The following is a 15,103-nucleotide window of genomic DNA, read 5'->3' as shown; positions in this document are numbered from 1 at the left end:
CCTGGATGCAAGACTACATCCACTGACTTATGAAAGATAAGGAAACCTTACATAAGGTGGGGATTTATTTACACTTTGTTATATTTCTTCATTTCTGTTTTATTTCCAGTGTAATTAAATTAAATCAGTAAGAATAAATAAATAAATAAATAAACAAATTTGACCTGCCTCAATTATCATTTGCTATCCACGGGTCAAAGGAATATCTTGTAATATGTAAGAAAATGAAAAATAAAAGTGTGAAAAGTGTGAAAGTGTGTGTGTTTCAAGGATAAAGGCTAATAGCATGGACTTGATTAAGGTGAATAATGATTCAAAGGAAACACAAGAAGATTAAAACCCCCGTCTTGCAAGAGACAAACATGCTGGATAGTTCAATGCGTCACTTTGCTATTCTGACTTGTCCAACATTTCTTAGCTTGCTCCAAAAGCTAACCAATTTTGAGTTTCCTTCATGCATCTTCACCCTTATTACCTGAAATGGAGTTTTTCTATATTCTTCCTCTGTAAAGCAGGCTGCTCTATTTTCCCCAGATCATGGTGTTCCCTGCAGCTCACTTCACTTTTTATGCAAAAATTAGTAAATTGTTTAAAACTATTATATTGATGCTATACTTTTGCATCCTTTAACCCTTCAACCCCTGGGAGTGACTAACAACTAAATTCTCCCCACAGTATAACCCCTGAATGAAACACTAAGGTCATGAGAACAAAGGAAATGATAACTAACTTAAAAGCCCATTGATTGTTGTACAAATTCTCCTTCAAGTGCAATTGGAAATTTATTGAGAACAGAATAGAGAAGATGCAAAATTATCTCAGGGTGTAAAGGTTAATCAATTTGTGGCAACAAAAGGTTGAAAACAAAATGACCACTTGTTTTCTGAGAAGTTATTTTAAGACCTTCTTTTGTTACTCACAAACAAATGTTTTCCCCTCTGTAATAAATTTGATATCATCCATTGTCATCATCCTCTAAAGAAAATTGTTGCTTCCTTTGCAGAAATTCATCGACGTGAAAATTTACGACAAGCAGCTCAACGCAAACGTCGACGATTTCGTCGTGGAGACTTTCCTTTGTAGTCTCAATTTACCTATGATTCTCCCGCTTTCTGTTTGCTGTAACTTAACATGTTGGTCGACTCCTTATTTAAGCACCTCTCTTGTAAAGAAAATTTGTAAACAACTTTCGAAGTTGCAATTTTTCACGGCGCACCTGTATCCTTCGCTTTCAAATGATTATTTAAAACACCAAACAAAATCATCCGAATTGATTTTATCAGCATTTATTAAGCATAAATTCTACACAATATAGAAGTAATAATTGATAGCACTTCAGTATCAGCGTGACAAATACCCATTTCTAAAGGACGTTGCAGAGAGAGTCGCGTCACTATTACAAATGGAACGACCTCGCCTCTCCATAGATGGACAGCAAAATAGGAAGTTAAGGGCAACTGCCTCGCACTGATTAGAACTGTTTGCAGTAAATATAAATGCAATTATTATGCCTGTAGTTAGTTAATGTTGATAAGGTTATTAATAAAAACGGTTTCCAGTATATCTGAACAAAGTGAAGCAGCTAATAGGCTACCATATCTCGTAATTCCTGAGTAAGAACCTCCCTCTGAACAACAGGTGATCACCGGTTTGGATTTTAATTTAATCCGAATTGTATATTTCAAAGGATCGGGAAGGGAAACGCACGTAATCTTTGAACGATAAGAGCTCTCTCCAGGTCAAGTTTCGCCAAAATTACCACAGATCTATAATCTGGAAGTAAATTTCTCGAAAACAATAGGCAGGCTGCGCGATGTTCTTACTCCAGGTAACACTCGATAGGCACTGCTTGGCTGGTACAATGCCATGCAGTTTGATAAAAACTTACTGACGTGGCTACAATATAGCAGTAAATCTACTGAAATCTAAACTTTTCATGAATATAAAAAAATTATTACCTTAAAATTAGCTACAACTTCATAGAATACAATGACTTAACATTTTTTTTTATCATAATAATCCTTCGTAACAAGAACTCGTTAAAATGATTTGCTATGATCAAAAACACTTCTACAGTAATTGAATGCAATAAATCGAGAAAAGATCTCTCATATGTTCAATGTGCCGTGCAAGCACCTACAAACGTGTTCTAAAACTAGGAACTGATTCAAATTTTCAATCACATGATTTGACTACAATCATCTGCTGTGTATCACTAGTTATACTCATTATTTTGGTTATATTTGCACCATTAAACACAGCATATACTTAGAACTGTTAAGAGTGGAAAAAAACTACCAATCGAATAATTCAACACTACAAAAAAGAAAGGTCTAAGCATATAAATTAATTCCTTCTTTAATTTAAAGATTTTTTCAGTTCTTCTACCATTTAAACATTTGAGAAAGAAGATACACCCATACTATACAATTATAATAAAAAAAATCAGAGAAATTACGCTTAATTTATCGAGGAAAATTCACATTACGATTAATCAAGAAAAATGGAAAGACAAATCACAATCACAAAGAAAAATATTCCAAATGCAAAATTCCCAAAAGTATTATGCTCTTACGCGATACTATATAATGATATTATACTCCAAACATCCTCATAAAAAAAAAATCAACAAGTAATGATTCTACCCTTGACTAAAAATAGCGCTGAAATCTCAAGAGATTATTTGAACGGGGAAACATAAAAAAAAGTGCCTCAAAGGACAAACCCACACAAAACTTCCCAGATCTTTCACTGAAATGGTCTTTTCACAAATTTCCTAATTAAAGGAAATAACCTTCACATTAGAGGCGCTCGTTTATATTTATGATCTGCTCCAATTTCACCAAGAAAGAAAGACATGGAAAGAGGGTCATCACATTCGACTCGTCACACATCCTTGCACATCTCACTAAACTGCGGTATTTTATAAAATTTACTTGTTTGAAAATTTACTCACCCAACAAATTATTGGATAAATTGTGGGATGTTTAAAATAATGTGAAAATCAATGGCTTAGCCACTAGGTAGCACCATTTTGTGATTATTAGGAAAATATACTTTTAAGTTGCAGCGGTTCCGCTAGATTATCTATTCTAAATTTTTATACGCTAAAGAGCTAATTAAAGGAAAAATTGAAAGCTCGCTGAACAAGTTCAACCAGCTGTGCATACAAAACTGCTGAAGTACATTCCACTTTCCCAAATTAAGAAAAAACTGATTTACTGTCAAGCTTAGAAAACAATGCTCTTCAAGAAAAAATGTTATTGTGCCGTCAATGGGAAAACATTACCAAGCTGAGAGCAACATAGCTGAGTTTGTGGTTCTATTGTATTCTAGCGGTTCTCGATCTCCTAAGCACTAAAATTGTAAACATTCCCGAAGAATCGAAGGTGTTCAATGTTTTCTAAGTTTGAGGAATGAACACAGATACTCGACAAAAAAAAAAAAAAGACTTTAAATTGCTTCCGGGATTTCTTTCTTTCTTTTACGAAAAGGACGTGGTATCGAATGGTTATTTTTCATACGTTGTTACATGGAATATGCTCACGTTAATATATTGAACAAACTAGTTTTGTAAATAGCGAAGGCGAAAATTAGGTCGTCGAAAATGAACTGAATCAAAATTCTCCTGAATAAGATGATGTGAACTACGACTTTTCTGTAGCTTTATGGTGGTACATCCGACCGGCGATAAGACGCCACAGGATTTGAATCCTCTCACATTTTTGACAACAAATTTAAATCTATCCATTATGTTTTTCCATATAGCAGAATACTTCAGCAGTTTTGATAGCATCTGAAGGAACAGGCACATAGAGAACAATATCATATTAGCAGTACAGCTCATAGGTACTTAGCCCTGAATGCTCACGAAAAGCGCGTTAAAAGAAGCGCGAACACGCGCGCAATTTTTTCAAACGCACTCAAAAAACGCGCACGAAAGAAGCTCATTAGTATGTATGAAGCAGTCTTTTGTTTTACCCTTTTTGTACCTTTGAATGGTGCGTGAATTGTCAAGGCGTTGCTCAAGACAGCAAAAGCAGTTGAGATGGAAACAATGACCAGTGCCGCAGAAAAAAATCCACTGCTTACAACCAGCATTTCAAGATGGATTAGTAAAGTGTGGTGTATCTTGTGATGGCACCTGGCAAAGAAGAGGTTTTTCCTTTTTAAATGGTTGTGTCACTGCCATCAGCATGGACACTAGAAAAATTCTGGATGTCTTAAGCAAAGTAATTGTTTAGCAAAGTCGAATTCTTAAGCAAAGTCATTGTTACAAAATGTCAGTCACTAGTGCAATTCGCAACCCTTTGAATTGGACCCAGTTAATAATGAAAATTCTTAAAATGTGAAAGAAAGATCACCCGTGAAATAGCGCTGGAATCTGTGCTAAAATGCTAAATACAAGCTAAAACGCAATGTTTTCAGTAATATAAAATTAAACAAAGGGTAACACAAAAGACTGCTTCCTACATACTTAGAGCTTATTTCGCGCGCGTTTTTTGAGTGCGTTTGAAAAAACTACACGCGTGTGCGCGCTTTTTCAACGCGTATTTAGGGCCAAGTATCTCTGAGCTGTACAGTAGCTGCACACATCCTCTACGATTTAATGTCCGCATACACAGTATCCGTACCACTAACACGTGGCATTGTTCCCTTCTGTCCACGACCAGTAATTTCACCAAGCTCGGCATACTGAAGCTCGCCGGGTTTAGGTGTCTGTCCGCGATACAAAGAAAAACAGGTTGTAATTGAACGAAACAGACAATCGTAGGTATTCTTCTAACAACGGTTCATCAAAAATAAATTTACTTTTGGAATGATGCAAGAGTCCAAAAGGAGGAGACTCGCTTTTTCGGTCGGTGGGTTCACGTACGCGAACAAGCAGAGGACTACGAATAGGTGTGTATCATTGTGGGCGGAAAATGATTTGGAGTAGGCATGGTAACGAATGCTGTCTAACTGATATCAAACATCGACGCCCGTTGTCAAGCATGAACTTTTAACCACAACAATGGCACCACGCCTTGGTTTTCCATGGTAACTGACTTAAACAATTGCAAAATTTAAACGTTTAAATTTCCTTATCGTTCCTTTTATCAGTAAATGGCTTTTATAGTGCTTCCTTTCTCTTGTACAGACGCGCTCTAAAAGAAGTCCGCACCACTCCTTACAATCTATGAAGTATCGACTTTTGCATCTTAACTTCTTTACCAACGGAATGAAGTCTTGAGTAAGTATAAATTATGGTACAGAGAAAAGTGACACATGTGTTTGATTATTCGGTTATGAAACAAACTTTACTGGGATCTGTTCACAATCAAAAGGTAAGATTCGTTTACTAGAGCTCCTTCATTGCGGAACCTTACCTTCTTTTTCTTCTTGGTTTTATCGACCACTGCATATTCTGGAAGTTGCTCTCTCGGTGCACCTGCTTTATTCCCTCTTCTTCCCTCAGAACTCTTAATAGCAACTTCATAAGTCACTGAAGGCTCAGACGATGGATTGGAGGCTCGATAGTTGACATTAGGACCCGCAGCTGCATACTGGTTGTCCGCTTCCCTACAATGTACAGTGACTTTTCTTTAAATTGAAACCCTCTGCTATCTTACCTCTGATATAAGGTTTTTAAAAGGAAACGGTTAAACAAAATGTTTATTCACATTTAAAGAAATTTAAAACAAAGCTGAATAAATATACGTAAAGCGAAACAATCAAACAACCAGTGGAAGTGTCAACAAACAAAAACAAACGACTCCTAGGTAACAGAAAAAAAACAGCCATTAAATAACACTTACGTCGCTATGCCTCGTCCTTCATCGGAGTGGACTTCTCACAGTAGCGTGTAAAAAAAAAAAAAAAAAAAAAAAAAAAAAAAAAAAAAGAAGCGACATACAGTTAGACGTGTTTGAAAATCTCTGACTTTTCCCTGACAAATATGAAATTTCCGACCAACTGAACTAACAGTTCTTATAAAATATAGGTCCTAAGAATGGCCTCCAACCTCCCCACGAATTTATTTTCTTTGTTTTCAGCAAATCACATGCAGTGTATATGAGTTGGTAATTCCGAAAAAAGGCATTGATTTTCTTGGAAACCCAATATCAGCCAGTTGTCGTGCAATGAATAAAAAATATCCTTCCAAACCAAAATGTTTCATGTTGGATGAATTGTACCAAATACGGTTTGAATGTTAGAAAATTGTGAAAATAGAAAGAGGTAGGTGAACAATTTCATTCCTACACCACTCGAGCTTGCATTACAAGGGAAACAGTATGTTTATTAGCGTCAATCAAATATACTGAACAATATTCACAAGTAACATTGACGTCGCAAAATGTTAGGCGTTGTCATCTTTCATACAGAAGAGGCCAAGACAAGCTGAATGAGTTTCTTTCACTTGGGATTTCACTTTTCCATGACATCTCTTAAAGACGTACAATTTCTCTGACAAAATAAATTTTCCTGACTTTCCTCCACTTCCTTGAAAGTTTTTCCCTGACCATTTCCTAGCCTTTGGTCACCATGAAAAACATATGCATATTTTTCAGAATGACAAAATGTCGGGAGCCTGTAGGGCGTGTGCAATTTGCAGTTTCAAAAATAACAACTGCCTATTTATAACAAATTAAACAAAAAGGAAGACAACAGTGAAAACATATGAGGTACCGACCCTGAGACGGTGAACAAAGCCATCACAAGGTTCATATGTTCATACACGTCCCGCAGACTACTACAGTCGGCGATTTTGAAAGCGTCAAGTAAGTTACCATCGTAAGAAAGATGATAAATTTTAAACTCGGTAATGTAATGATCCCAGAAGAAATAAGTTTCGTGTCAACAGACTTCAGTCTCTACATGACCACATCTCTGACAAGTTGGGATGTACAGTGTATACGAATGCTTCATGGTCCATAATTTCAAAGAAAATTATGTTCATTGATAAAATAATTTTAGAATATGCCAAACAAACATTTCATTATCCCCGACACCCTAACTACAAAATCGATTAAAATTGGTCTACAATCAAAAGATAGATTAAAATGGAAAATACTCACCCCTTGGACGCTTTCCATTGTTCACGGGAAGACAGCATGAGCCTTTCTTTTTAACAAGTATGACCACTAAAACCAGAACGATTACTACCGCTAACACAATGATCAAAATGATCCACCAGGCGAACCCTACGAGACACAAACCGTCAATGATTCAAGATAAGTACAGCTAAGTGTAATTAGCAATCTAGAAGCTACGCTTTCTATCACTATGTTTGGACAGGTGATATTTCAATGAAATCATGAGTGAACTGTGTAAATATTTCCTTAAGAAATTGGTTCATAGTTCTGGAAGTCCCACTGAGGCATAACCTGGTTTCACACAGGGTCTAATGACTGTCACCTGAATGCTATGATAAGGTTTTCAAAATGTTACCGTTAAACAAACTGTTCAGTCGCATTCAAAAGTAATTAAAAGAAAAACACGACTGAATATACACATACACCTACATGGTGAAACAGACAAATAAAAATAAGAAAGCATGGAAAACTAAGTGTGGAAGTGATCTTACTGAACAGCTATCCTCTCACTGTTGTAAAGATATTAACGGTTCGTGAGTGTAGCTATGGAGCAATAACACAGACAGCTCACGAGCTGTATTCGCTCTCTCTCCCAATAGTTTTGAGTCACAATATACGTTATAGTTTCTGCAAAGTCATATGTCTTATTCCTTGTAAAAAAATATGCAAAAAATTTTTCAGCACCGAAAACTGTAACGTTCGGGTAGAAAAAGAGCAAAGTGACCTTCTCTGTTATAATTGTCATAATGCAGATATAATTTTGGCTCAGGAATCAAATAGAGGGATAAATTCGTATTCAAGATTAAAAAAGGTGCTGCTTCAAACTCTTGTTAGCCGTTTCAACCATCTCTTTCGTACAAAGCCACAGTTTGTCTTCCTATAACCCTTCCACATAAACCAATACGAGTCACTGCCTTGGCCAACGCATTAGCAAGCTATTCAAGGCAAGACAAAACGAAACATCTTTCGTTGATATTTTTGAAAATGCAGGTCATTAATACCTGTTCTAAGAACTAACAGTTGGGGTGCCCAACTCTACAAATTTGCGGATAGATTTTTCTCGCGTGAAAAGTTATCATTTCAAATACGATTATGTTGTTTCTTTTGCTTTAGACATTTTAAATAAGTTTAGAGTAGATGATTTAAGAGTATAAGCACAGTGAAACTTAAAGCCAAAGGTGGTCACGAAATTAAATCAAAGTGATTCTATGGTGAGCTTGTGGATATCTTGTGCAGAATATATTTTGAACATACAGAGATGTTATAAAAATTGATAGAATTTGGTCTAGATTCAAAAACGAGATTAACATGTGAAATACTTTCCATATAAATCCTACTTATTTATCTTCATCTCCATGTTTCAAGAAAAGTACCACACCTAATTAGTGAACCATATTCCTTACAAGCTACAAGAAGCAGAATGGAGCAATCGTAATCCAAAACTTTGCCTGGATGGCTGACATTGTTCACGAACTTATGAATTATGTTACTATGTAATTCTTCTTTTGGAGGCTGTTCATATCTGTTCTAAATATCCCATTATGTAAATGATCTACACGTGTTACTTGATTTAGTAGTTCAAATAAACTGGTTGTTAGCTCTAAAGCTATTTTAGCGATGTTAGTGAGATAGAAAATTTACGCAAATGAAGCAGAAGTTGGCAATGAAATGGCAGCAATGGGGTCATAAGAGTAAATCGAGTTTTGGATTTTGAGACAACTGAATCCATACATGAGCTTCCAGTGTAATTGTAACCAGTAATTGTAGCTTATTATTTAAAAAAGGGTTACCACTGGTGTTTACAATTGCCCCTTTCCCCATAATTATGCACATTATACAATAACCACTTTATGCTATGCTATGCCAGTTAGGGTTTTTATGATAATATTCTTTGACAACTTTTAATTCTAATTTGTTTTCATTTTAGTGACTTGTTGAAAATTGCTTTCTGTAAATCTCATTTACCCTAGTAAAGCAAAGTTTATTATTATAGCTGCTGTTGTCATTGTTATCATAATTACACAGCAAGCTTTCAGATCTCTGTAAAAACCTGCCACAGTAAAAGTTCTGCATAAACTATTGTAACTTTTGAAAACATGTTTCTCACACCCAAAAATATGCTTCCAATCAAGCACACAGCAAGGGCATTCATTTATCAGCTTGCAAAAATTTCATAGGAAGTGTTATGAAGACTTACCTCCTGAGGGATCATCAGTTGGTGTTGGGGTTCCTTTACTTGTTGGTTCCACATCAGGCCTCGTCCCTTTAATGGCACCCACACTAAACTCTCCCAGCTTTCCATCTTTTGCAACATTATTAAGTATTATGAGAACATCTTTTTCCTTTGTAGTGGAGTTGAATTTTAGTGCAAGGTCAACATTGACACTTCTAAACCTTGGAACAGACATAAACTGAGGATTAGAGTGACAAGAAATGGAAAACAGATAACAGAAGAGCAAATAATAAAATTTCTAAATTTAAATAAAGCAAAAGCAACTGGCAATTATCTAAATCCCATTAATTCACATACCTCACACCTATCAACTGCACTCCTTCATAACCAAGTTTATCAGCAAAAGCCTCCCTAAGCTGGAAGTAAGCAATTCAATCATTTGTCTTTAAATGTTAGTGTACATGTATCACACATAAAAACAAATGATGACGACACCAAATATTATGTATTAATTTGAACATAGCTTTTTGCCGAGAATCAGCTGAGAATCAGTCTCTGAGTATTAATCAGTTGTTTCTTTAAAGTGCTACTTCAATGAATGGTCTTCTTTTTATCACTTGTCTCTTATTTTAATTTGGAAAAAAAGCAACAGGCCTCTTATTGCCCTAAATACAGACCATGAGCAAACACTGAATAATAAGAGGGTTGTGACAAGCTTTTCAAGTTCAAGATTTGACAGAACTATGACAGACTGTGCAATCAAGGAATTCAAGAAACAATGTAGAATTAAATGAAATATTCTCCATACATTATTCCAGCCAAATTTCCTTTTGATCATTATACAGCTAGCACATCAGTCTCTGACCCAGAGTTACCAGCACACAGTGACAACCATAATCAACAATTTAACAGATCAAGTGAAGTTCAACACAGGCACACAATTTATTTGTGAGAAAAAAAAATCCCTCCATGTAAACTAGTATATGTTTAATTAATAGCTTTGACAACAATATCTAGTAAGTTATATGTACATTAAGTTACCGGCTTTTTTAATTTCTCCAGTAATGAGGATTGGTTGTATTTTTCATCTCCAGAGATTTCACTTGTGATGACAATAGTTATGTAAATCACTTTTCCTCCAATGTCTGTCAAGTAGGAGAAAAATCATTACTAAAAATTGACTCAATATCTTTATTGCTACAGGTATTCCGTTTGAAAACCAAGGTTTTATAAAAAATTTAGAACCATTTAAAAGGGTTATTTAACCTCAGAGACAATTGAGATGTCCGTTGCTTTCAGTAAGTGGCTTGTAACAAGAGCAACTGGGGTTTCTACAATAGCTTATATGATCCTTGGCACTGGTCAACTTATCATCATTTTTTCTTATTGATGGATTGTGTTGATTGCTTGTCAAATGACAAATTGTGTTGTTGTCCTTTTTTTTCTAAGCATGAACTAGAGAAACAGTCTGGCAAAAATTTTGAAAATGTTCTTTTACTGAAGCAAAACAAATTAATTTTAGGGGAAAAGTCAGTTGCTCATATCACACTGACCTTTTGCTTTAAAATTCAAGTGCATGGCATTGAGGAAAATATAGAGAGGCAGCAAAGTGTCATTTGGCTTCTCTTGCTTTAATTTAAACATTATAAAAATGATGTTCACTGTAAAATACCTAGGTCCTAGGCACTTCAGCTTACAATAACTAACAGATGAAAGAACTAAAACCTAATCTCAATTTTCCCCCCAAAAATTCTTCACAATTACAATTTCTCCTGTTCCTTGTCAGAAGCCCTAGATATAGTTCCCCCCTCCTATTTTTGATTGTCACCCTGTATAAGCCACCTGAGGTTTAGATTGCTGCACCACTTTCTTTGCATTTTACATGTAATAAAATAATCAATATTGTGCCTGTACATTGTAATTATTTAAAGAAAATGAGAGAGAGTTATCCAGCAAGACAAAGTAAAGGTACTATTGGGGCTTTATAACCTGACAGGTTAACCCCTGGTACAACTCTGAGAACCCAATCAAAATGTCATATTGGTACATGTATGAAGATACAGCTGTTATATGCATGACTGCAATGTACATGTGACTTACAAACATTGGCAGTTTTTGAATCATCTCTATACAGATTGGCCACTCTGCAGGTATAGCTGGCATCATTAAGGACTCGTGAAATGTTAAGAGTATTTGTGTTACAAACTTTTGGGTCCTTGCATGGAGTCCAAGTGTAAGTAGGTGGAGGGTTCCCCTCTGCTTCACAGTTAAGAGTTACATTATCTTGTACATCAACAATATACTCAGTTTCAAATTTAACAATCGTGACTGGATCTGTACATCAAATTGGAAAATAAAAAATCAGATTAAAAAACAGCAACTACACAAAGATACATCTGAGTAACTTATCTTCAATAGCTTAGGGGTCCTACCCTACCAGACGGTATTTGCAAAATGTGGCCCCTGAAGTTGATACCCAAAGGAATAAATCTTTTTTTCTATGCACAAAATCCAGCAGTAACACCCACTTCTAAATGACACACTTAAAAATTGATGTGAAATTGTAATGCCTAATTTGTGTTTTGTGGTTTCAATGAAATTGCTATTGTCTGGATGCTAAGTGGGTGATCCTCTTGCCATTCATAGAAACATGTCAAATAAATTACTGGTAAATAACTCATGTAGTGCAGCATGGAATATCCTCCCGTCAATGTGAGTTTTTGTAGCTGTTTGTTTTATAGCAACCATTTTAAGATTGAAGGTCGCCAAAAAGTGATTTTTTTGAAATATTGAGCTTGGAGCCCTGTGTGGATGTATTTAACCAAACATCAAATTAATATATGGAAAGTGCATCTCTGTTTAACATAAGTCAATGTTTTAGTCAATGTATACTCACAAGTAACATCCACGTAAACTGTTTGGTTCTCTGGTTGACCAAAGCCATTGTATGCTGTACAGGTAAATGTTCCTGCATCAGCCCTTTTGATGTTTGTTATAGTCAGCACTTTTCCTTCTTGCACCACACCAGTATTTCCTTGGCTTCCAGGCTTCTTTTTGGTCCAGGTGATGTTTGGTTCTATTCGACTTGATGCCTCACAGATTAACTCCAAGTTTTTGCCTTCAAGAACAGTTGCATTACCTGTAATACCAGCTCCATTTATTGGAACTAAGAGCAATCCAACAATCACAAGTAAACTTAAAGGATAATTGAATGGCATGTAGATGTATAAGCAATACACAAAGGTTATAATGCATGATTTTTAAATTTTTGCAACTGAAATTCACATGTGTTTTGATTTTGCAAATAATACAAGAACACTCCCCATATTATTATCCATTATAAGTACTTAAATATGTCTGCCTTAACAAATTTGGTGGACCTTCAAAAGGCCAATAATTTTTCTGAATTCTTTTCTCAGCTAAACTTTGCATTATTATTTTAATTGCAGTTTCCAAGAAGTAATTGTAAAAATTAATATTGAGACCCACAGGAACTATTTACAAAAACATTTATTTGAAAATAAATTTCTTCAGGGACCTAAGTCCACCAAATTGTGAACAGCCAATTATAATATGTTGCCATAAATGCCTCCCACAATGTTTTTGGCTGCTAAACATAGTAATTCTTGATTTCAATCCTGGAAAACATTGCCAAGTTTCAGTTACATATAGTGATCTTTGCTATTCCTCTGCATATAAAATTACCCTGTGAATGGGTGAAAATTAAATGGAAAATAGTCCTTGACTGCAAGCCAGGGGGTTGGGTGTAAGAGCAAGAAATTAAAGAAGTCCCAAGAGGAATGGCAAACAAATCTTGCTGAGATAGAGAAGGGTGTGAAGGAAGTTTGGGTTATCTTTATCCATTAATGCTGTAATTATTTTTTTTCACTTATCTCAAGGAGCATCCCAATTTTGAGCCTTTTATTTTCTGCACTTTAGGTGTTTGATTCACATGGGACTTCATATGGTATGTAAGGCACATACATGTGATGGCATCGTTGTACTTCAAAGTTTGGTACATCATGAAAAACAAACCTTGTCTTACGTCCAAAAACCATTTGGTTTGTCTCTTAAAACTTTATCTGCAATTTAGATCTTTGATTCTTAATGAACTAACCTGAAACTAAATGAATTTGTTACAAGGGGTGTAGAAGGTTTTTTTCTGCTAAGAATTAAAATTTTCCAATTTCAAACTGCATTTAAACAAGATCTAGATAACAGTATACTACAGTTAGGGTTCGCCTTTCTCATAGTCAGCAACACTCTCATGCTTACCTATGACATGCACCTGAATTGCTCGTTTCCAAGTATCGCCTTTGCCATCACTTAATTCACAGCTAAATTCTCCATTAGACTTATCGTCAGCAATAGTGACGGGAGAGATTGACAGAGAAGCACTTTGTGGAGTCGCCCTTACGTTGAATCGTTTCTGAAATTCATCTCTAATAGGAATTGCTGTTGAACCATCTGCTCTAATGCTGACTACACCAACAGTGTTGAATTTTATGACAAAACCAAGACCAAGACCTACTGACACATTGAAGTTCCAGTTCAGTGTGGCAGAAGATCCTTCATAAACCTGTACAATGCCTGGGGGAAGCACTTCAGCTGTATTTGAAGTTGTCCTCTTAGGAGAAGGTTCATACCATGTGACACTTCCGCCATCTGAAGGAGAATATTTTAGATCGCACTTAAATTACAATTTATGCTTTCGATTTTATAAAAACAAGAACAGCTTCCCTTTGATTTTGAATTAAAACACCTTATACATTCTAAAAGGCACCATAATCTGCTGTTGTCGATATAAAAAAATCATCTAAATAAAGTGCATCGTAAGATGAAACTATCGAGTTCTGTTACGAAAGAAGGTAAACACTGAAAATTGCTGTACAAATCGAAAAACAAATTAATCCTAGATAAATACATTACCTGTTGGTTGGGGTATAAGGAAAATACACACACAAATAAATTTGAAATGACGAATCATTTCAGAAACGTCTTTGTTTCCCAAAGATGAGTATGACGAGCCTGATGAAGACATCATCGCCAGAAATAGACGACCAAGACGGAACACATTCCTCAATCTCGTGCGCAGGGTCATTTTTGGGGAAAGCACACTCCGACATCCGTCAGAAGGAGGTCATCTCGGGTAGATTTCCGATTACGAAATCCGAGCTCGCCCGATGTTGTCTTCGTGATGAAGGCCCTATTTAGCATATTAGACCCGCAAAACAAAGTAGAAACGAACACGTGCTTCGTTTTCGCTCATGACTTCGTATTAGGCGTAAGATATTTGCATTTTTTTCCGTTGCTTACCTATATTACAGACTCCAATAAATTTTTGCGATGCCTCCTTTTCACGGATGGCCGATTACAACTACAACATAGTAACACCTCCACGAAATCTGTCAAAAGGAGGATGTTACAACACCAGAGGTCATCTCGAGTAGATTTCTGATGACGAAATCCGAGCTCGCCCGATGTTGTCATGAAGGCCCTATTTCGCATTTTAGAGCCGCAAAATAGAGTAGAAAGGAACACTTACTTCGTTTTCGCTCATGACTTTGTATTAGCGTTAAGATATTTGCATTTTTTTCCGTTGCTAACCCATATGACAGATTCCACAAAATACATTTGACGCCTCCTTTTCACGGATGGCCGATCACAACTACAACGTAATGACATCTTCACGAAATCTGTCAAAAGGAGGATTTTAAAACACCGGAAATCTTCTGGATTTCTGATGAAATAAATTTAACGCAGTTACGTTCAGAGTTTAAGCGATATATTGTTATTTCTAATATGGTAATTGATAAAAAATTGTACATTACCTCGATTGGACGGAGATTAAGTT

At 35.8% G+C, this 15,103-nt stretch overlaps 1 protein-coding gene across 1 annotated transcript; it reads right to left on the bottom strand.

Moving 5' to 3' along the window:
- Positions 1-1,270: 1,270 nt before the first annotated feature.
- On the bottom strand, positions 1,271-14,332 carry LOC131777679 (uncharacterized). The gene is made up of 11 exons (XM_066168434.1): positions 14,179-14,332; positions 13,525-13,914; positions 12,146-12,415; positions 11,350-11,583; positions 10,291-10,394; positions 9,607-9,665; positions 9,274-9,470; positions 7,059-7,184; positions 5,799-5,829; positions 5,370-5,562; positions 1,271-4,719 (listed from the first exon to the last, which is right to left on the bottom strand). The coding sequence occupies exons 1-11, from the start codon at positions 14,291-14,293 to the stop codon at positions 4,600-4,602; spliced, it is 1,839 nt and encodes a 612-aa protein (XP_066024531.1). The 5' UTR covers positions 14,294-14,332; the 3' UTR covers positions 1,271-4,599.
- Positions 14,333-15,103: the final 771 nt, after the last annotated feature.

Source organism: Pocillopora verrucosa, chromosome 6 (genome assembly GCF_036669915.1).
Source record: "Pocillopora verrucosa isolate sample1 chromosome 6, ASM3666991v2, whole genome shotgun sequence".
Taxonomy (NCBI): domain Eukaryota; kingdom Metazoa; phylum Cnidaria; class Anthozoa; order Scleractinia; family Pocilloporidae; genus Pocillopora; species Pocillopora verrucosa.
This window is presented reverse-complemented; position numbering and strand designations above follow the sequence as displayed.